At 40.2% G+C, this 21,989-nt stretch overlaps 1 protein-coding gene across 3 annotated transcripts in view; it reads right to left on the minus strand.

Annotated features, from left to right (window-relative positions):
- The window catches only part of BMAL2 (basic helix-loop-helix ARNT like 2), a 43,311-nt gene extending 26,798 nt beyond the window's left edge, over nucleotides 1-16,513 (minus strand). Inside the window, exons 1-4 of one of the 3 annotated variants that reach the window (XM_089524641.1) lie at nucleotides 16,258-16,513; nucleotides 8,723-8,870; nucleotides 4,133-4,171; nucleotides 1,852-1,890 (exon numbers count right to left, since the gene is read on the minus strand). In XM_089524641.1, coding sequence (XP_089380767.1) covers nucleotides 1,852-1,890; nucleotides 4,133-4,171; nucleotides 8,723-8,870; nucleotides 16,258-16,426 — 395 coding nt within the window. In that variant the 5' untranslated portion in view covers nucleotides 16,427-16,513. Of the gene's footprint in view, nucleotides 1-1,851; nucleotides 1,891-4,132; nucleotides 4,172-8,722; nucleotides 8,871-12,325; nucleotides 12,463-16,257 lie in introns of those variants that run through there. The other 2 variants (XM_089524640.1, XM_089524643.1) reach the window with 2 other exon arrangements.
- Between the last annotated feature and the right edge of the window lie 5,476 nt (nucleotides 16,514-21,989).

Below are 21,989 nucleotides of genomic sequence, written 5' to 3' on the forward strand. Positions count from 1 at the left end.
GGCCAGTATTTATGAACATAAATGTTCATGAATGTTATCTCTATGCTAATGTATAACTTATTTTTAAGTCATCAAGAAACTAACACATAGCTTTATCACTTACTACTGGGATCCCCAACACAATGCACATGGGTACCAAAGCATTTGTAGAAATATTCTGTGTGATCCATGGGGCCCTCTTCTCCCTCCTCCTTCTGAGTTAGGCTTATTGTTTACTGTTGTTCTTCCTCGGCTAGTGTTCCATAGCACACCCAGCTAAAAACAAAGTAAAGATGCCCGCATCCAGAATCAACTACTTATTTTGATTAAGTGGGGCTTTATCAAGGCCAGGAAATTAAGAAATTAAGAGAAAACAGTCCAGGCAAGCTCACTCTGTTGGGAGAATCAGGGATACCCCAGGTCCCATGCACAGCGCATTTACCTGGTGGCTCATTCTGCGCAAATATTCTCCAAACTTCCAACATCTTCACCACACATCCTCCTTATCTCCTTATCTGATAGTAAGAGAGTTATCCGTTCCTCAGAACTACTTCAGCAGTTCGTTCTGATATGGGAAAGGTAGGTCAGAAGTTCATCTTGAGTTGGGAAATGGTAGGCAAACAGAGCACTAATCTGTGTGGGAGGCTGAGCTGTTATTCTGGCTAGGTAAATCCTCAAGAATTGGAAAGGAGGGTATTCTGAAAGTGAGTGCCAGAGGCACACAGTTAGCATTTGTGAACTTTGAGCAGCACCTCCATCACCTAATGTGTCTCACTGCCTATATTTTGCAGGTTTAGAGATCAGTTCTCTCCCCACACACACGTGTTGGACCCATGTCAGTGACAGGCAAGACAAAGAGAAAGAAGAATGAGCAAAGAGCTAAAGCAAAAAGAAATAAGTTTTTTTTAAAAAGAGTGTTGATGAAAAATAGGTGAAAACTTTTTGAGGGCTATGAGAATAGATAAGACAACCAAAATCAGAGAAAGAGATACTTAAAATAAGGATAACTTTTTCCTCAGTAAAAGACAGATTTTGGAGAGTTTAGGATGCCTTTAATATCCAAATGCAAAACATGACATTAGGCTTGACAGAAAAAGAAGTCAATTAAATTTCTCAAGCTACAGATGCAGGTGAGAATCTAACAGTATCTCTATCTGATGTCAATGCATCCAATAATATTGCCAATGCTGCCTCACTCCTGCAGACCCAACCGCTATGTAACCAAACAACTTGCTCCAGCAAAACTTGTTGGTGCCAGGAAACATTGCAGGAAGAAGAAAGGAGGAAGAACGTTTTGATTCCACCAGCATTGGATATTAAAGTATGATGTATATTGTGGAATATAGGTGCTATGATTACAAGATTTTGCTAGAATCGCCTATTCTTGCTGACTGGAAGGGGAATTGGCACTGCACTACTGTAGTGTAGTGTCTGTGACCAGTCCAAAGTAAAAAAAAATAAAAGAAAAAATATCCTTAATATATATACTGTCTGTTCTAGATGAACTCAGTGGAATTTAACTTCAGTACAAGTATATTGGACTGCCTTGTAAATCTGCTAGAGAAATCATGCATCGGGCTATTAAAAACATATTCCTATACAATGGTGTTGAGCAATATATACCACGACATACAGAGCATCATACCAGCATTTCATGAACATGAAGTGTTCAGTGATCACAATCTAGATGAAGACAAACACTTAAGCCTGATTTTCAGTAGGAGACAAGTAAGCACTTCAGCAGTTTGGATCATGGCCTATGCCATTATGCTTATGTTGCACAGAGATATGCAAGCACAGATGTTTAGCATCATGACAATTGACATTTTATATATTTCTTTTTCAGAAGGTGATTTTTCCAAGTTGCAGTACCTGAAATATTTAATTTTTACATGTTCTTCATCTTCACTCCTATGGGGAAAAAGAATTAAAATTAAATAAAATGCAAAAACTATACTCATACATTTGAGATGGTCAAATATACTATTTGATACTGCACACATTCCGGCTCAGTATCAAAATTCTTTAACAACTTCCAAAAGATACACAGCTAAAGTAAGCCAGGTGGTAGCTTCCATGCCTGAGGGACAGTAAATGTACTCTGGGTATTAGGCTGAACATTAAAGGAGATGTCCAAAGTGTTGAACCCCATGTTCAAAGTGGCATCAGCACTCTGAATACTGTCTTTAAAATTTGGACTAAAACCCAGAGAAGCTTCATCACTAGCTGTCACTGTATGGGAAACACTAGCTATCACTGTAAACCAATCAGTTTCACAAAACACCCCTCCCTCCCTTTTAAGTTATTTTATTGATTTGAAAAGGGGAGAGGAACCACACTTTCCTCCAAAATTATTTACCCACTATTTCACAAATATGTGAACTAACATAGTGGGGGAATATGTATTTACTTTAAAGAAAATCTGAACTTGGTATACCACAAAATGTAAAGTTAAAACAAATATACTAAAGCTCATGTGTTATAATTCTCCAAAACACTAGCTTATTATGACGTATAAACAAGGCAATTCACTCCCGAAATTCTGAATTATTCCACAATCTCCTCCCCTCCCCAAAATTCATTATTGATCTAAAGGAGCTACATTGTTTTACCCCAAATCTCCAAGATTAGAGGCCAGGGATATGGAATGTGTGGTCCGTTTGAAATTTTTTGAGTGAAACTCCCATCGGCCCTAGTCAGCATTTGTTGTTATTGTTAATCTTGACCCATGGTGACCCTGTGGATAAGGCATCACCAAGACTCTCTGTCTGCCACTGTTCTGCTCAGTTCCTGCAAACTCATACCTGTGACCTCCCTAATAGAGTCCATCCATCTAGCATGGAGCCCTCGTCTCTTCCTGCTTCCTTCCAGCTTACCTAACATTATTGTTTTTTCCAGTGAATCATGCCTTCTCATGATGTATCCAAAGTACGAAAGCCTCAGTTTTGTCATCTTGGTTTCCAGGGAGATTTCCAGTTTTATCTGTTCTAAGACCATTTGTTTGTCTTTTTGGGTGTCCACAGGATCCTCAGTACTCCATCACCACATCTCAAATGAATTGATTTTATTCCTATCTTCTTTCTTCACTGTCCAGCTCTCACATCCATACATGGTAATAGGGAATACAATGGTTTGTATGATTGTAACTTTTGTGCTCAGCTGTATATCTTTTCATTTTAGAATCTTTTCTAGTTCTTTCATAGCTGCCCTTCCCATTCTTAAGCTTCCTGCTGCAGTCCCCATTTCTGTAAATATTTGATCCCAGCTATGAGATCTCTTTTGCTATTTCTTTTTCTTCATTGTCTAGATTGAATTTGTCATTAATTTGGGGGTTTTTATGTTCATTAATTTTGGGTTTTTTATGTTCATCAGTAGTCCTTTGCATTTTCTTCCTTGATCTTCCTTAGTAGTTGTTCCAGGTCTGGGAGGTTTTCTGCTGATACTATGGTGTCACCTGTGTATTTTAGATTGTTGATGTTCATTCCTCCTATTTTTACTCCTCCTTCTTCTGTGCCCAATCCTGCTTTCCTTACAATAGGTTCAGCATGTAAGTTAAAAAGGTAGGGTGGTGGATAGCCTTTCTAACCTCTTTGCAACTGGGAACCATTCCGTTTCTCCTCGTTCTGTTCTGACAGTGGCTTCTTGTCCTAACAACAGATTTCTCATCAGGACTATCAGATGTGTTGGCACTCCCATGTCTTTAAGGGTGTTCCACTGCCTATCATGATCTATGCAGTCAAAGGCTTTGCTGTAATCTATAAAGCACTTGCAGATTTTCTTTTGGAACTCTCTAGTGCACTCCATGAGCCCTCATATGTTTGCAATGTGGAATACGTTTGTATGTTTGCAAAGGAGAAGTATGGTGAGGCAAGGAGGGAGGGCAAAGTCCATCCACGCCCCCACCCCAGTGCTGCAGAGAGAGAGAGAGACTAGGCAGCATAGTAAATGTTAAAGGACTAGGAGTTACTGTCCAAAAACATCTGGGGGACCACACATTACAGGCCATTTTTCTAGGCAATTTATCTTCAAATATATGATCTCCTTTTAGCAGTTTACAAGTGTATAAACAGAAAGAGATACATTTTATCCCCACTTTCTAAACATAGTACTGTAATCTATTTATTGTGTGTATTATGTTTATGAAGCATTATACCTGCTCTGGAGATCATCAACATCAATGTCACATGCATACCTAGAGAAAGAGATTTTAAAGTAATCAGATGACATCCAACTGAAGAATAATAAATCAGAGCAACTTATCATTCTACGGGTTCTACAGCAGAAACCAGGAAACAGGCACATGCATACACGAGTCTTGTCTATGTCTTGAGCAATGGCTATAGGGTTAGTAGATGGTGGAATTCTAATGATGCAATTTCAAGACTTTCTTTTTTGCCATTATTTAGGGGGGGGGGGGATTCCTGAGAATGTGCTACAAAAGCCTACAGCAATTGCCTAGATACATTATGCAGTGAGAGAGCCGCCATGGGGCAGTGGTTTAAGTGCTGGACTAAAGACTGTGGAAAACTGGAGTTTGGATCCCTACTCAGCAATGGAAATCCATACGGTATCCTTGAGCAAGGTTACACTCTCAGTATCAGAGGAAAGCAATAAAAATATATAAATAAAACGTTAATTTATATCCCACTTTTTGTTACCACAATCAAAGCGGCATACAACCTTTAAAAAATATAATATATAAAATTTCCACCACCACCCTTAAAAAAGGATTAAACAATTCTACCCATTAAAATTACAGACAATAAAATCTAAAAACAATAATAGAATAACTGTGAGCAGAGTCTTCACTTATACATGGCCGGATTCTATTCTGGGAAGGCCTGCTGTAAGAGATCCGTCTTGACAGCTTTCTTGAAGCTCTCTAGGTTGGCAATTTGATGGATCTCGTAAAGCAGGCCATACCATAAAGTGGAAGAGATCGCGGAAAAAGTCCTCTGGGAGATCTCAGTCAATCTGGTCTTTGTGGACTGCAACAAATTCCTCCTAGAGGATCTGAGTGCACAGGGCGGATTATATGGAAGGAGGCGATCCCTTAAATAGGTTGGGCCCAAACCATGGAGGGCTTTAAAGGTAATGACCAACACCTTGTACTATGGCCAGAAACTAATAGGCAGCCAGTGGAGTGATTTCAATATTGGTGTAATATGGTCACTCCTAGTTGTTCCTGTAATCAATCTGGCTGCCATATTCTGTACCAACTGAAGTTTCCGGACTAGGCACAAGGGTAGCCCCATGTAGAGCGCATTGCAAAAATCAAGTCTTGAGGTTACCAGTGCATGTACTACAGTTTCGAGGTCACCCCGTTCCAGGAAAGGGCGCAGCTGACGTATCAGCCGGAGCTGATAACAGGCACTCTTGACCATTGCATTCACCTGATTTCTCATCTGAAGCGATGAGTCGAGAAGCACCCCTAAGCTGCAAACACAGTCCTTTAAGGGGAGTGTGAACCCCTCTAGGACTGGAGGTTGCAGCCCAATACCTGGTTTGGGTGCCCCTACCGTAAGTACTTCCATTTTGTCTGGATTCAGCTTGAGCTTGTTTTTCCTCATCAGTCCATTACTGCTGCAAGACATTGATTGAGGGGAGAAATGCCATCTGTCATCGTTGCTGATGACAAAGACATGGAAAAGTATATTTGGGTGTCATCAGCATACTGATAACACCCCACTCCATGTCTCCATGTCAGCGGCTTCACATAGATGTTGAATAACATCGGGGACAGGATGGCACCCTGAGGGACGCCATAATTAAGCTCTGTTTTTGAAAAGCAACTGTCCCCGAGCATCACCCTATGGAATCTACCTGAGAGGAAGGAACAGAACCACTGCAAAGCAGTGCCTCCAATTCCTAGCTCTCTCAGGCGTTCCAAGAGGATATCATGGTCTATTGTGTCAAATGCCACTGAGAGGTCTAATAGCACCAGCAGGGTCACGCTTCCTCTGTCGATGCTTAGACGAAGGTCATCAGTTAAGGTGACCATGGCAGTCTCCACCCCATATCCTGTCCTGAAGCCAGTTTGAAATGGATCTAGAAAATCGGCTTCATCCAAGACCACTTGGCGCTGAAAAGCAACAGTCCTCTCGATCACCTTATTCAAAAATGGCAGATAGGAAACAGGCCTATAATTTTTCATGTCCAGGGGATCCAGGGAAGGTTTTTTCAGAAGTAGATTAACAACCACTTCCTTTAAGGCAGATGTTACATAACCTTCCCTAAGGGATGCATTGATGACATGTCTAAGAAATGTCATCAAGGCATCACCCTCTTGGATGGCCAGCCATGATGGGCAGGGGTCGGGAGGGCATGTCGTCTTCCTCACTTCAATAGAAAACTCCTTTGAAAAATCTTGCTAAGAAAACTCTATGATAGGGTCACCATGAGTCAGAAAGGGCTTGAAGACATACAACAACATTATGCTCTGATCAACATTATACAGTTTCCTATTCTGAATCCATTTAAGCCTGTCTTTAACTATATTAGAATACCCTTAACTGCCCTCTTTCATTCTTGCACCAGAGGTGAAACCTATTTAACACAATTTCCTATCCCAGGTTGAAACCTGAAGATACATTAATATCAAATTAGAACAGAAGGTACCAAATTATGCCCCTCAAACAAGAATAACAAACTCCCAAACAAAAATAAAATAAAGTCAGCCCTCTGTTTTCGTGGGGGATCCGTTCCGGACCCCCCCCCCCTTTGCAAAAATGGAAACTCACACATATTCAAGCCCCATAGGTTTGATGGCGCGTGTACCCGCATGCGGCTGTGGGCATGCTCCCCATTTTAGCCTCCTCTATTTGTTCCGCACAAGTAAGCAAGGGTCACAGATCCGAAGTCCACGCAAACAGAGAGGCAACTGTAAACTAATATAATTCCCCTTCATTTAGTATATCCACCATATTTCATTTTTAATTTTTTAGAATCATTTTGTAAATCAAAACTAGTTGCAATCTGCCATGAATTCTTGTAATGCAATACCAGAACAATTTGAAGAAATGAGCCTGGCACCAAACGCCAACTCAAATAAAAAAAGCCTCCAAACATTTCTAGAAGATGCTCATTCTCTGATGCTGGTTACTTCTAGAACACAGAGTTCCACAGCTATGATGTTGACATCATTACCAACAACATCTTCTCCTGTTCCCAAAATTGTGTGCCCTGACACACTGATGCTCTAATAAAGAGGGTGCTGTCAAGTTTCAGTATTATGACATGGCATATTACAAAAAGTGTTTTGGAGAGCCCAGTTAGAAAACAGCCATTCAGTAATAAGACTATGTACAGAAATTATAACAATGCTTTATAAGGGTCTGCAGTTTTATTTTGTTTCATTTTAAAAGGTGTTTCTTAGTGCAAAGAAAAGAGATCCTTAGTAAATACTCTCTTTTGCTTATGTTTCATCAGAGAAAACCCTCTTGGTGCCAAATCACATGGTTTTTAGGTTCTGGAAAAGACCTGTCTCATTCATTCCCTTGACTGTAAAAATAAAAGTAATCCCTTTCAATTAACTCCTCTCTTTTTATTTACTAAATATACTATTTCCAGCCTATTGTGCTGTTATCACTACAAAGTTAAATGGAAAGTAGTACAAAGTGACAAAAGGGCGGGGAGGGGACAGATTCCATGAGCAGAAGATGGAAAAAAATAATTGGTCTAGGACTGGGACTGGTTGTAAAGGAAGGATATAAATTTCCTGACCACTTTCTGTTAAAACAAAACAACTGCACCTAAAACAGTCCAAGGGATCCAAATCATGTCACAAATCCTTTCCAACTCCTCCATAGGTAGTGTTGGGAGTATCTGGTGCAAAAATATGTAATTTTTTATGTTTTGAGAATTGGACAATGGAGGGATGATGTCCACAAGCCTCTGGAGTAACAATGCAGTCTCCTGACCACAAACAAGTGCCCACTCCAGGTCTAGAACATCTCTGGTAGGTAGAGTTGAAGAAATTTAGAAACTAAGCAGGAAAGTTAAGCAAAGCATAGAAAAAAGATAGGTTTCTAAGGGTACAGAGGGGAGGAAGTTGGAGGGGAACAGAAAGAAAATATATACCGTATATACTCGACTATAAATCGACTTCATGTATAAGTCGAGAGCAGGTTTTGGGGCCCAAACTATGGATTTTGATATGACCTGTGGATATGTCAAGGGTAAAATTTAGGGGCATGTAAGAAAGGATGTAAAGGACAAAGCAAAGGAAAATGATAACAAATGACTTACAAAATTCCATCAGGCATAACTGTTTGTTTGTGCTCACCCTAAAGGCTGGATGGATGAAAGAATGGGGAGAGGGGAGGTCAGTGCTTCCAGGACAGATCACGCTCTTGCCTTTCACCAAGGGATGGGTCCTTTTCTTAATAAGAGCTAAGAACAGTACTTATATTGACATGTGGATAAGTTGACTCAGGGTTTATGGGGCAATTTTTTGACTTAAATTTCTAGACTTATACATGAATATTTGCAGTACCTAAAAATAGTACATGATCACGACTTTCTTTGCATACATGTTATTATGCAGTTCCAAAACACATACATAAAAACCATGATCTGCCCCAATTCAGCACAGGTGCCAAGCTGAGCCAAGAATGATGATTCCTGAAATACATGAGTTAGATAGACAATAACATGCACATACAAAGGTAGATATAAAAAGAAAAAATCTACCAAAGATGGGTTTCTCTAAGAGTTGTACGGACACATAAGCTATTTCACTTACTGGTTATCAGAATCACTTCCTTTCCGTTTTCTTGGAAACTCTACCGCAAAGGTATTGATTGAACTGGCAGTGGCAGGCTGGGCTGTGGGACTCATAAGGCTTGAGACTGCAGAGGCAACACACTGGGCCCCTTCCATCTGGCGATTATCTGTGAATAGGAAACAATGCCTGTGCTGAAGATGTTCTGTATTTAGTTAAAAAAATTCAAAAGCAAAAGCAGTCAGCCATAACAAATGTTGCCATCCTAATCTCTAGATGACTCTGGCACATCCACATGGCACATTTATAGCAGTTTGAGACCACTTTAATGAATATGACTCCATCCCATTGAATCCTGAGTTTTGTAGTTTGATGAGATGTTTAGAGTGCTAGAGAGCTGTATTGCTGTAGTGCATGAAGTGGTCTAGAGCTTTTCATTGTTCTTAATCTTTCAAATCAACTTTGTCCTGTGGCAATCCTATGAATGAGAGAACTCCAAGTCACCCTATCATCAATAGCCTTGCTCAGGTCTTGCAGACTCAAGGCCAGTGATGGTGAACCTTTTAGAGGCCGAGTGCCCAAACTGCAACCTAAAACCCACTTATTTATTGCAAAGTGCCATGTCCCTCTGGCTTTCTAGTAACAAACTCTGGCAAACTCTGTGGTGGGATGACGGTACATGTGCCCACAGAGAGGGCTCTGAGTGCCACCTCTGGCACGTGTGCCATAGCTTTGCCATCACTGCTCATTTTACTACTGCAGAGAATTTTAAGTATCTCTCCAAACTATAAATCCGAGGATTCCATAGAAAGGAACTATGGCCATGAAACTAGTATCCAACTGCTGTAATTGTTCAGTGTGGATACACCTTCTGATACCAAATAAATGAATGAATGATGCTGAAACCTCTCATCACAAATGTTAAGGTGATTTTGGCCAGCTTTTAGGCAAACTATTACTGCTACCACAAGAAAAGTAGAAAGGGCTACAGAGCAAATCATGGTAGAAGACAGCCTTGTACACTCCCAACATTTTGCTTTACATGGCTTTGGCCGGAGATCAGGGGACCTAAAGTTCAAAGCATATGAAGGACACCAGGCTGCCTACTCTCTCACACAGAGAGAGCTGTATACTTTTTTTCCTTTTATTCCATTATTGCTCTTAATGTTATGCTATATAGAAGCAACAAGTAAATACAGTGGAACCTCGCCTTACGCAGGGGAGCCATTCCAGATCACCACCACCACGCATAAGGCGAATTCTGCCTAAGCTCGAGCCCCATTCAAGTGAATGGGGCGTGTGCCCTATTCATCTGAATGGGATGCACCGCCCCTTGAACCCCGCACGCTCCTGCGCGGCTTGAACACATACACTCAAAGCTGTGTATAACGCGAGCATACTGTAGCATGTTAAAATGAAAATAACATGTTGTATGTAACAATGTTACCTAGCTGTAACATATACGTCAGATAATCATGGCATGTTGTTGTTATTGTTGTTTTTACAGAATCACATAACATTTAACGTCTTTCCTTTTTTTAGCAAAATGGGCAAAATTTACTACTTCTAAAACATTATTGGGAGGTTGTTTGGGTGGCTTTTGGTCATTTCTGGCTGTTTCTATTTTTAAAATAGAACCGCTTATGAATTCCCAAGCTCCATACATGAGGAGTTATTGGATAAGGCCATAGAGAGTTGGCGATAAGACTCTCGTACATTTCCTTCCAAACTGGGACTGCACCTGCACTGCAGAATTAATGCAGTTTGACACCACTTTAACTGTCATGACTCAATGCTACAGAATCTTGGGATTTGTAGTTTTGTGAGACATTTAGCCTTCTCCGTCAGCCTTCTCTGGTGCCACAACAAACTACAAACCCCATGTTTCCAAAGGGTGGAGCCATGACGATTAAAATCGTGTCAAACTGCATTAATTCTGCAGTGTGGTATAACAGTGACAGTGCCATGCTTATGCTGCTTTCATAATTTGAATACTTACCTTCAAATAGTCACTTGGAAATCAGCAAAATGAATAACTAGACACAACACATATCAAGGTGAGAGTCACTGACTAGGTGCTTTTTTGTCCAGTAATACAATAATATATTCAAAGTATGTGCCAAAGAAGGTCTCAACAGTATTTAGAATTAAAGTTATGAAAATGTAAATAATTATTTCTCTAAAGCAGTAATGAGATAATAATATGCAGAACAAGGTTTCAGTCAGGGGTTTATCAAGTATCTGCTACATTTTTAATTATTCAAAGACACTTCTCCCTAATAGAGCAATCCTATCCCTTTCAGATGGCCCCTCGTATGCTTGCAGAAAGCTCCGCAAATGTAACAGTACAGCTAGATGCATCCATGCTGGCAGCAGGCACTAAAACATGGTGCTCCAGGACTAGCCTTTGATCTGCTGGATCTCCCAGGATCAGGCCCATTATCTGGAGGTGTCACAGTTGTATACAGATAGGGGGAAATGTAAAAGCATAAACCTTTAAAGGGGGAAAAAAGAAGCAGGGGGAAAATCTGTGTCTCCCTTCTCCTTATCCAAAGCTAGCCTGTGGGGCTTTGAAAGTGGGCTGTCCATCATTTCACTTCACCACCATTCGGCCACTTAATGCTGCTGTGCCCACAAGCATTAAAACTCATCTAGCAACTGAGCAAAATCAGTGAAAGGTTTAAATCAAATAAAAGTATGTGAATGTATTTATATAACCATTTATAAGAGCATTGCTTTTAATGTGCCAAGAGAGCAGAAAGAAGCAGTGGAGGCTGAGAAAGGGCTAAAGCAGTGTTTTCAAAAACAGCCAATAAAATGTATCACTATTAAAGGGGTTTTTTTTTGGGGGGGGGGGAGAAACCCTTGCTCTCTCAAGATGCACAGATCAAGTAAAGAGTAAATTATGGCAGTAAACCGGCCCATCTGGCTTAAATCAGCAAAGGCTTTAAAAAGGGTAATGGCAAATAATGTGAAAAAATAATGGGTCGCACCAGCCTCTATTGGGAATGTACTATCCTCACAATCCAGTTTTATAGTTTGACAGGTTGTCTGTAACAATGGCCTGTTACAGACTGCCAAAATAAAGCTGCTTTGGGTCTCTTTGGAGGTATGCTATTTAAATGATGCATGGGTCCTAAGAGTCCAGAGGTCACGCCAAAGCCACACTCCATTCCTAAACACTGGAGTGCAGCTTTGGTGCAGCTTCCGGATTCTTAGGACCCATGCATCATTTAAACAGCATATCTCCAAAGAGACCCAAAGCAGCTTTATTTTGGCAGTCTGTAACAGGCCAATGGTCCAAAACATACTGCAGAAATAATCCCGTTTGAGACTACTTTAACTCAGTTGAGTTGTAATTTATTGTGGCACCAGAGCTCTCTGACAGAAGCAGCTATATGTCTCTCAAAACTACAGTTCCCAGAATTTCCTAGCATTGAGCCATGGCAGCTATCTGATGTGGGAAACCAGCATTTTATCCTTTTATTGGGCCAGGGACCGGAACCATATTTGAGCTCATTGGCTACAAATGTCAGTTTCCTTTCCTTTCCTTTCTGAAAACTGTCCTGGCAGATGATGGATCATGGATCCAGGAACCATCACTTGAGTAGCACTGATCTATACCTGCTCCATGTTGGGGAATGGGGAGGTGATGGATCTTCATAGCATTCCCCAATATCCACTGTGTTCAGAATACCTCTTCTTCTCATCCACCGTATCAGAAGATGCAAAAAGTCACAGAAGTTTCCACATTGACTGAGAGTGGTTGAGGTTCACTCCGGCCTTTAAGTTTGTATAGCAGGCCCTTGGTATCTGCTGCGGTTTGGTTCCAGGACCCCCATGGATAACAAAATCCATGGATGCTCAAGTCCCATTAAATGCAATGGCGTAGTGAAATGGTGTCCCTTATGTAAAACAGCAAAATCAAGTTTTGCTTCTTGGAATATGTATCGTTTTGGAATATTTTCAAGCCGTGGATGCTTGAATACGTGGATAAAGAATCTGTGGATATGCAGGGCCGACTGTATCTGGCCTTCTCTCTGCTCTCAGAAAAGAAGACCTGCAACATGCCATGCCAAGGAATGCCCTCCAAATGCATCTGAGGAAGTAGACTAGAGTCTATGAAAGCTCATGCTGCCAACTTCTTTCTTTCAGTTAGTCTCAAAGATGCTACAAGATCTCTCTACATACTCATTCTACAGACTAACATGGCTATATCTTTGAATTCTCCCAGGCTGGGTTCCTGAACAGTGGATTAAAATTAGGAAGTTAAACTATGCACTGGTAAATTCTGAAGAAAGACTCCAGTCCGAAAATACCACAGAACTAAAACAACAACAACCTGACCTACTTTTTTGGGGAAACAGAATTAACAGGCATAACATCTCTAGCACAAAATGAAACAGAAGTGGTAAGTGAAGAACTACAGAAGATTCATCTCTGTGCCTAAAACTGGAAGACCAGCAGCCACATTTAGAAGCGTTAGGGAGGAAGATATGCCCTTCAGCATTATTAAATCTATCTATATATCTATATAGAGATAGATAGATCACTTGAAGCACAGATTGGAAAGGTATGGGATACTATAGCACAAAAAAAAAAGATAAAGTCCAAAACACGCTGCACAAATAATGCAGTTTGAGACTGCTTTAACTGCCTTGGCTCATTCCTAGGGAATCCTGGGAATTGTAGTTTGTTGTGGCACCAGAGCTCCCTGACAGAGTATTTTATTTATTTATTTATTTAGTATTTCATTATATCCTGCCTTCCTCCCTGGAGGGACCTAGGGCAGCTCACAGATAAAACCTGTAGTAGGCTAAGGCCTGTTACAGACAGGCCAAAATAAAGCTGCTTCGAGTCACTTTGAAGGTATGGCATTTCAATGATGCATGAGTCCTAAGAGTCCAAATACCACACCAAAGCTGCACTCCAGTACTTAGGACTCTTTTGGACTCTTAGGACGCATGCATCATTGAAATACCATACCTCCAAAGTGACTCGAAGCAGCTTTATTTTGGCCTGTCTGTAACAGGCCAAAATGTCTCACAAAACTACAGTCCCCAGAATTCCCTAGCATTGACCCAGGGCAGTTAAAGCGGTCCAAGACTGGATTATTTCTGCAACATGTTTTGGACCTTAATCAAGATGCCATCATTTAGTAATAAAGAAAATGTATGCACCTTGGTACGTAATTGCCATAAAGGTAATCATAAAATCTATCCTTGATAAACGCAGTGTAGATAATAAAAAAATTTAATGCCCCAAAATATCAGCTGAGGATGTGCATCTAGGTCAGTGGTTCCCAAACTCTAGTCTTCCAGGTGTTTTGGACTTCAGCTCCCAGAATCCCAGACTACTGGCCAAAATGGCTGTGGCTTCTGGGAGCTGAAGTCCAAAACACCTGCAGGACCAGAGTTTGGGAATCACTGATCTAGGCACACAGGACAAGTCAAAAGGTAAACAGTGGCCTGTTACAGACTGCCAAAATAAAGCTGCTTCGGGTCTCTTTGGAGGTATGCTATTTAAATGCTGCATGCATCCTAAGAGTCCGGAGGTCGCACCAAAGCCACACTCCATTCCTGAGCACTGGAGGGCAGCTTTTGGTGCAGCTTCCGGATTCTTAGGATGCATGCATCATTTAAATAGCATACCTCCAAAGAGACCCGAAGCAGCTTTATTTTGGCAGTCTGTAACAGGCCAGTATCTCCACCTAAATACAAACTTTGCACAACGAAGAATATCAGTTAAGGGATATTTACCAGCATCCCAACATTTCAAGGGAATGCATTCGGAATAAATGTCCAAATCTCACAGAATGATCATTTTACTGTGTGCGCCAACATATGCGACGGTAACTAAAACATTAATGACAACAACAACCCCCATATTTAGGCAAACTGCAGCTCTGCCACAGGACAAACATTTAAGAAGTCCAAGGCGATTCTTCATGCTTCATCACCATGGGTTCATCTAAGGGTGCATCTATAGTGCAGAAATAACGCAGTGCGCTTCCACTTTAAGTGCTGTAGCTCTAGCCTATGGAATAATAATAATCATAATCATAATAAAATGTTACTTATGTGCCGCCTCTCCCATAGGATCGAGGCATCAGATAAACACAGTATAAAACACAACATACAGTTAAAATACATACCATTAATTCCTGGGATTTGTAGCTTTGCGAGGCCTTTGGGCAAAGAGGGCTGGTGCCTCAGAAAACCACAAATCCCAGGACTCTGAAGAAAGCAGCCATGGTAGTTAAAGTGTGGTCAAACAGCATTATTTCTACAGTGTAGATACACTCAATGTCTATCTCCCTCTCTCGACCAAGGGGGGAAAAAGCTAAAAGGAGGAGACAACAACATAACTCAGGGTACAACATACTCCTCTCCAAACAGCTTAAACACACCCTGGAAAGGGAAGGCATTTGGAAAACTAGGGCAAGCAAAATAAAGGTCACTATAGCAAAACAGCCAGGGGCAGTGTTTTGAGCGCTGGACTGGGACTCTGGAGGGCAGTGAGTCAGGCGTGGAACTCACTGGGCAAGTAGTCACACTCTCTCAGCCTCAGAGGCCAGGGCAAGGAAAACCCAGCGAGAGGGGTGGCCATAGGTCAGAAACGACTTGAAGGCACACAGCAGCATAAACAATAACATAGAAAGAATATATATATATATATATATATATAATATTTATATATTTCTATTTTATTGTATATGCTGCTGTATAGCAGTTATGCTGCACTCTCTCTCTCTACATATATATATATATATACTTTCTATTTTATTATTTATGCTGCTGTACACCAGTTATGCTTCTCTCTCACAACATATATATATATATATATATATATATATATATATATTCTATTTTATTGTTTATGCTGCTGTAGAGCAGTATATATATAATTGTTTATGCTGCTGTATAGCTGTTATACTGATATATATATATATATATATATATTGTATTTTATTGTTTATGCTGTAGAGCAGTTTTATATATATATATATGTTTATGCTGCTGCATAGCAGTTATATATATATATATTATTGTTTATGCTGCTGTATAGCAGTTATACTGATATATATATTCTATTTTATTGTTTATGCTGCTATATAGTAGTTATATATATATATATTATTGTTTATGCTGCTATATAGCAGATATATATATATATATTATTGTTTATGCTGCTATATAGCAGTTATATATATATCTATATTATTGTTTATGCTGCTATATAGCAGTTATATATATATATATTATTGTTTATGCTGCTATATAGCAGTTTTATATATATATATATATATATATTATTGTTTATGCTGCTATATAGCAGATATATATATATATATTATTGTTTATGCTGCTGTATAGCAGTTATGCTGCTCTCTCTCTCTCTAGTATACACACACACACACACATACATATATATATATTACTGCAACAAGGAGACCAGAGTATGTCTATCCCTTGAGACCCAATTCATGTCCCCAATGTATTTCCCTCCCTCCTGCTGGAACTTCTCCTGCTGCTGCTGCTGCTGCTGCTTCTCACCAGTCTTAATGGCAGCAAGGGCAATGGCGGTGGCGGCGGCGGGGGGGTCGCTGGGTCCCTGGCCGGCCTCCTCCTCTTCCTCCTCCTCCTCCTCCTCGCCCTCGCCCTCGTCCTCCTCTTCTTCCCCGCCTGGTGCTGGAGGTGCTGCCTCTTCCTCCTCCGCCGCCATGGCCCAGCAGCAGAGGCCCTCCCGCCGCCTTCAGGGGCATGGAGCAGGAGGAGGAGGAGGAGGAGGAGGAGGAGAAGGGAGGCTGCAAGGCCAGCAGCCCCAAGGGAGGGAAGGAAGGAGGGAAGGGCCTCAGCTCTGCTCCTCCTCCTCCTCCTCCTCTTAAGGCGAGAGGGCTTAAGAATGGCTTCACTGAGGGAAAGATGAAAGGGGGGGGGGGACATCTTCATCATCATCATCATCATCATCATCATTATTATTATACATTATGTGGGGGACCCTTGGGCAAGTCACACTCTCTCAGCCCAGGGTTGCCAATAATGAGGACAAGGCACCATTGCTATGTCCTCCCCTTTATCTCAGTCTCCAAAAAGACCCAAAGAAACCCCTTTTTCTAATGTACATGACACACACACACAAACACACACCCTTGTGCAAGTCACACTCTCTCAGCCCAGGCTGACCCCATATGAGGACAAGGCATCATCACAATGTCCCCCCCTTTATCCCATTCTCCAAAAAGACCCAAAGAAACCCCTTTTCTAATGTACATGACACACACCCTTGTGCAAGTCACACTCTCTCAGCCCAGGTTGACCCCATATGAGGACAAGGCACCATCACAACGCCCCCCCCCCCCTCTTTATCCCATTCTCCAAAAAGACCCATAGAAATCCCCTTTGCACTGTACATGACACACAGAAATATAAACACACACTATGGACCCTTGACAACCCTGCCACACTCTCTCAGCCTCAGAGGAACCCTCTCTGAAGAAAATGAGCAAGAAAACCCTGATATACTGTATGGGTTTTTTTTACTGGGTTTTATGGGTTATAAACCCTGTTTTATAAGTTTTTCCTTAGGATAGCGAGACTTGAAGGCAGGGTTGTCCTCCTTTCCCAGGACCTGTCCTCCATTTCAACCCAAGGGGAATTCCAGCATGCCCTCCATTCTGAGCAGGACTAATAAGCATTGATTTTTTTCTTTTAGCATGAGTGCTTATAGCTTTTCTTTGGCCATGTCCTCCATTTTGCGGTGCCTCCTCCTTTCTGCTGCTGACGCTGGACTATAACTCCCATCATCCCTGACCAGCATGGCCACCACTATCAGTCCAGAACCTCATGATCTTGGGCGAGTCACACTCTCTCAGCCTCAGAGGAAGGCAAGGCTCAAGCCCCCTCTGAAGAACCCTGTCATCATAGGCTCGCCTTGGGGGTTAACCACTTGAAGGCAAACGAAACAACACACACCATTTCACACAAATCCTTCTCCCAGCCCAGCAACAAACTGCAGTTCCCAGAATTCCATGGCAGTCAAAGTAGGAATTGCGGGGGGGGGGGGGCGGTTCAAACCAAATTTTGTTTTGTTTTTATTTCTTTTTTATGTTTATTTTTATTGTGTTAATGCATATATATATATATATATATATATATATAATGCTGCAATTTTAATGCTGATATATACATATATATATATATATATATAATGCTGCAATTTTAATGCTGCTATATATATATATATAATGCTGCAATTTTAATGCTGCTATATATATAAAATGCTGCAATTTTAATACTGCTATATATATATATATAAAATGCTGCAATTTTAGTGCTGATTATATATATATATATATATAATGCTGCAATTTTAATGCTGATATATATATATATATAATGCTGCAATTTTAATGCTGCTATATATTTATATAATGCTGCAATTTTAATGCTGATATATATATATATATATAATGCTGCAATTTTAATGCTGCTATATATATATATATAATGCTGCAATTTTAATGCTGCTATATATATATATAAAATGCTGCAATTTTAATGCTGCTATATATATATAAAATGCTGCAGTTTTAATGCTGCTATATATATATATAATGCTGCAATTTTAATGCTGATATATATATATATATATAATGCTGCAATTTTAATGCTGCTATATATATATATATAATGCTGCAATTTTAATGCTGTTATATATATATAAAATGCTGCAGTTTTAATGCTGCTATATATATATATAATGCTGCAATTTTAATGCTGCTATATATATATATATAATGCTGCAATTTTAATGCTGCTATATATATATATATAATGCTGCAATTTTAATGCTGTTATATATATATAAAATGCTGCAGTTTTAATGCTGCTATATATATATATAATGCTGCAATTTTAATGCTGCTATATATATATATAATGCTGCAATTTTAATGCTGCTATATATATATATATATAATGCTGCAATTTTAATGCTGTTATATATATATAAAATGCTGCAGTTTTAATGCTGCTATATATATATAATGCTGCAATTTTAATGCTGATTATATATATATATAGAGAGAGAGAGAGAGAGAGAGAGAATGCTGCAATTTTAATGCTGCTATATGTATATATAATGCTGCATTGTTTCTGTGAGACTTGGGGCCAGCTAGAGAAGGAAAGAAGGCACTACAAGCCCAGGCAGGCTCTATTCCCAGCTCATCCACCGCCCCAGAGTGAGTGCAGCCTTTGTGCGCTGATTGGGCGCCTATGCGCGCCAGCCAACCCCCTTCGTCGCCGTCGTCGCCGTCGTTCTGCACGTGCGCAGGCGGCACGCGACCCCTGCCGAGCCAAGCCCCGCCCCTCCCTCCCTCACCCACTGACCCAGATAGATAGTCCAAATGCCACCGCCTTGTGTAAGCTCCCAATGACCCACATCTTATGTCAAGATACACACACACACACACAGTGTTGTCCGTAGAGAGTTTGTGAGGTGACATTTCACACACTCGGCCCTCCGCCTCTGCGGTTTTGACTTCTGAGGGTTTGATTATTCACGGGTTTGATTAATACGCCCTCTCTAGGAATCTCTAGGTCCTCCAGCGCAACTCTATGGTCAGCTTTACACCAAGAGTCCCTCTGAAGGACCTAGAGATTCCTAGAGGGAACACTCCTCTAGGCATTTGTCGCTCCTCCAGCGCAACTCTATGGTTAACTGTAACTAAGAGTCATACTGAAGGTCCTAGAGAGATTCCTAGAGAGAACATTAGGCATTTGTAGCTCCTGCAGTACAACTTTATGATCAATGTCTGGCAGATATTGACCACAGAGTTGCACTGAAGGACCTAGAGAGTCCTCTCTGGTAAAAACATGCACTACCACACTACCCTCTTACAGTGCTGCTATTGCACTTCTACTGCTCTGGCTGCCTCCTGTTGCATTCTGGGCTTTGTAGTTCAGTGAGGCCTAAGAGCTCTCTGGCTGAGAATTCCAAATGCTCCCCCTAAAACTTCAAATCCCAGAATGCAACGGGAGGCACTAAAAGTGAATAGCACTATAAGAGTGTAGTGCGTGCTGTAATCGAGATGTTTTTGTTATTTGCAGTTTTTCCACATTCATGGGGGTCCTGTGCCCCTAATCCCAGCGAATGTGGAGGGGCGAGGAGTTGTGTTTTCCTCCCTCGCAAACTTGCCCCACAACAACCAACACCTATCCTTTTGCCATAATAAATCCCCACAGACCTCACTCTAACCCATGCTTTGGCAACTCAAGTTGGCCGGGGATGATAGGCAATGTTGTTGTTTCCTGTGTGGCATCAAGTAGTTCCCAATTTATGGCGACCCAAGAGGCGAGCCTATCATGGGGTTGTGGTCCTTAATTCAGATGGTATGGAAAGGTATCCATGGAGGCCCAGGGACATTCAGTCTAGGAAATAAACTTTAAATTCCTTTAGCAAGACAAAAAGCTACCATCTTTGAGACAAACTGGGTCAATATTGATGATGAAATGAATGCCCTATAACTCCTATTCCATACACGTGAGCATGTCACCTTCTCTGTTCTCATTATGTGAGTCTATAAACTCTTTTGACATTTAAATCTTTATTCATTTTGATACAATACTGCTTGTACAAATGAAACAACTCTGTTACATTTCTTACAATAAACAATTTATGTAACCAGTTTGATGTTCTTGTCTTTATTACTTCCTGTCTTCCTGGTATTTCATGCTATATTATTTTACAGCTAACTGCAATCTTGATAATAAGCATATGCAACCCCCCCAACCATTGGCTATAAAAATAAAATCCCTCAAAAGTTTACCAATACATTACATCAAATAAAAGAAACACAACGAGGATTTAATTTATTTTTCCTCTGGATTGCATAGAATCACCGTATTCTCCATATATCCTACCTATCAAAAAAAAACCTTGTGTTACTTAAAGTTAACAACATTTCCTGGATTCCTATTTTCTTAATTTCCATATATGAATATTTATATACCTATACACATACATTTTATATTTCTTTTGTATGATTAACTAACTTTTTCCACCAGGTTATCTTCAAGACCCCATCTATTTTTCAGAAACAACATTAACTAACCCTATTCTTTTTCCAAATTTTCTTTCCTCTTACCCTCCAGCTTACACGATAGCAAATCCAATTGTCTAATATCATATAGCTTACTTAGCCATTCTTCAATTTGTAGTTTATGACTCTCTTTCCAGTACTTGGCAATAATCAGTCTGGCCATTGTAATCATATACAACATAATTTTCCATATTCTTTTTTCATCTTCCGGTTTCAAAAAGGATGTCATATTCAATAAATAAATCTCTGGTCTTTTTTTTATATTTTATACCCAGAACCTGCTGTATTATGTCATGCACATCATTCCAAAATAGTCTAACCTTTTCACATTTCCACCACATGTGGATCAGTGTTCCTTTTTGCTTCTCACAATTCCAGCATTCATCATTTTTGAGTTTTAACATTCTTTTCAATCTAGCTGGTGTATAGTACCATCTGGTACTAATCTTTATCAGATTTTCTTTCAAATCTAGGCATCTGGTAAAGGCATTTGTTTTTTTCCATGAATTTCCCCATGCTTCCAGTGGAATTTCCCTTCCCAAATCTTTGGCCCAATCGATCATAAATTGCTTCACTGGTTCCCTCTCTAATTCTCTCTCTCTTAATAAATTATAATACTTTGTGATTTTCTTATCCTCATTTTCCAACAATAATTTATCTATTTCCATTATATTTGTCTCTATTCCAACTGTCTTTACATCTTCCTTAAATCTTCTAGATATCTGTAAATAACTATACCAATTTAATTCTTTACCTTCTTTTGTTAATTCTTCTCTCGATTTGATACTTATCCCCTGTCTTTTTTCTTTCTTTATTAAATCCGAATATCTTATCCAACTTTCCTGTTTATCCCATCTATTTGCAAACGCCTCCTGAGTTGACACCCATCCCGGGATTTTAAAGTAAAATTTTTGTTTAATTTTATTCCACGTATCGATTAATGCCCTCCGTATCGGGTTGTTATAGAAATCCTGGTGTATTTTGTCTTTATTGTACCACATATAACCGTGCCAACCAAACCGCAGATTGGCACCTTCCAAATTTAGGGTGTTTTTATCTTTTAACCTAACCCAATCCTCTAACCATGTCATATTGCATGCTTGTTTGTAAAGCTTGATATCCGGCATTGCACAGCCACCATTTTCTTTTTTCTCCTTTATATAGGTCCATTTTATCCTTGCTTTT

This window comes from Sceloporus occidentalis, unplaced genomic scaffold, assembly GCF_023333645.1.
Source record: "Sceloporus occidentalis isolate IW3139 unplaced genomic scaffold, rSceOcc1.0.p SCAF_5, whole genome shotgun sequence".
NCBI classification, from domain to species: Eukaryota; Metazoa; Chordata; class Lepidosauria; order Squamata; family Phrynosomatidae; genus Sceloporus; species Sceloporus occidentalis.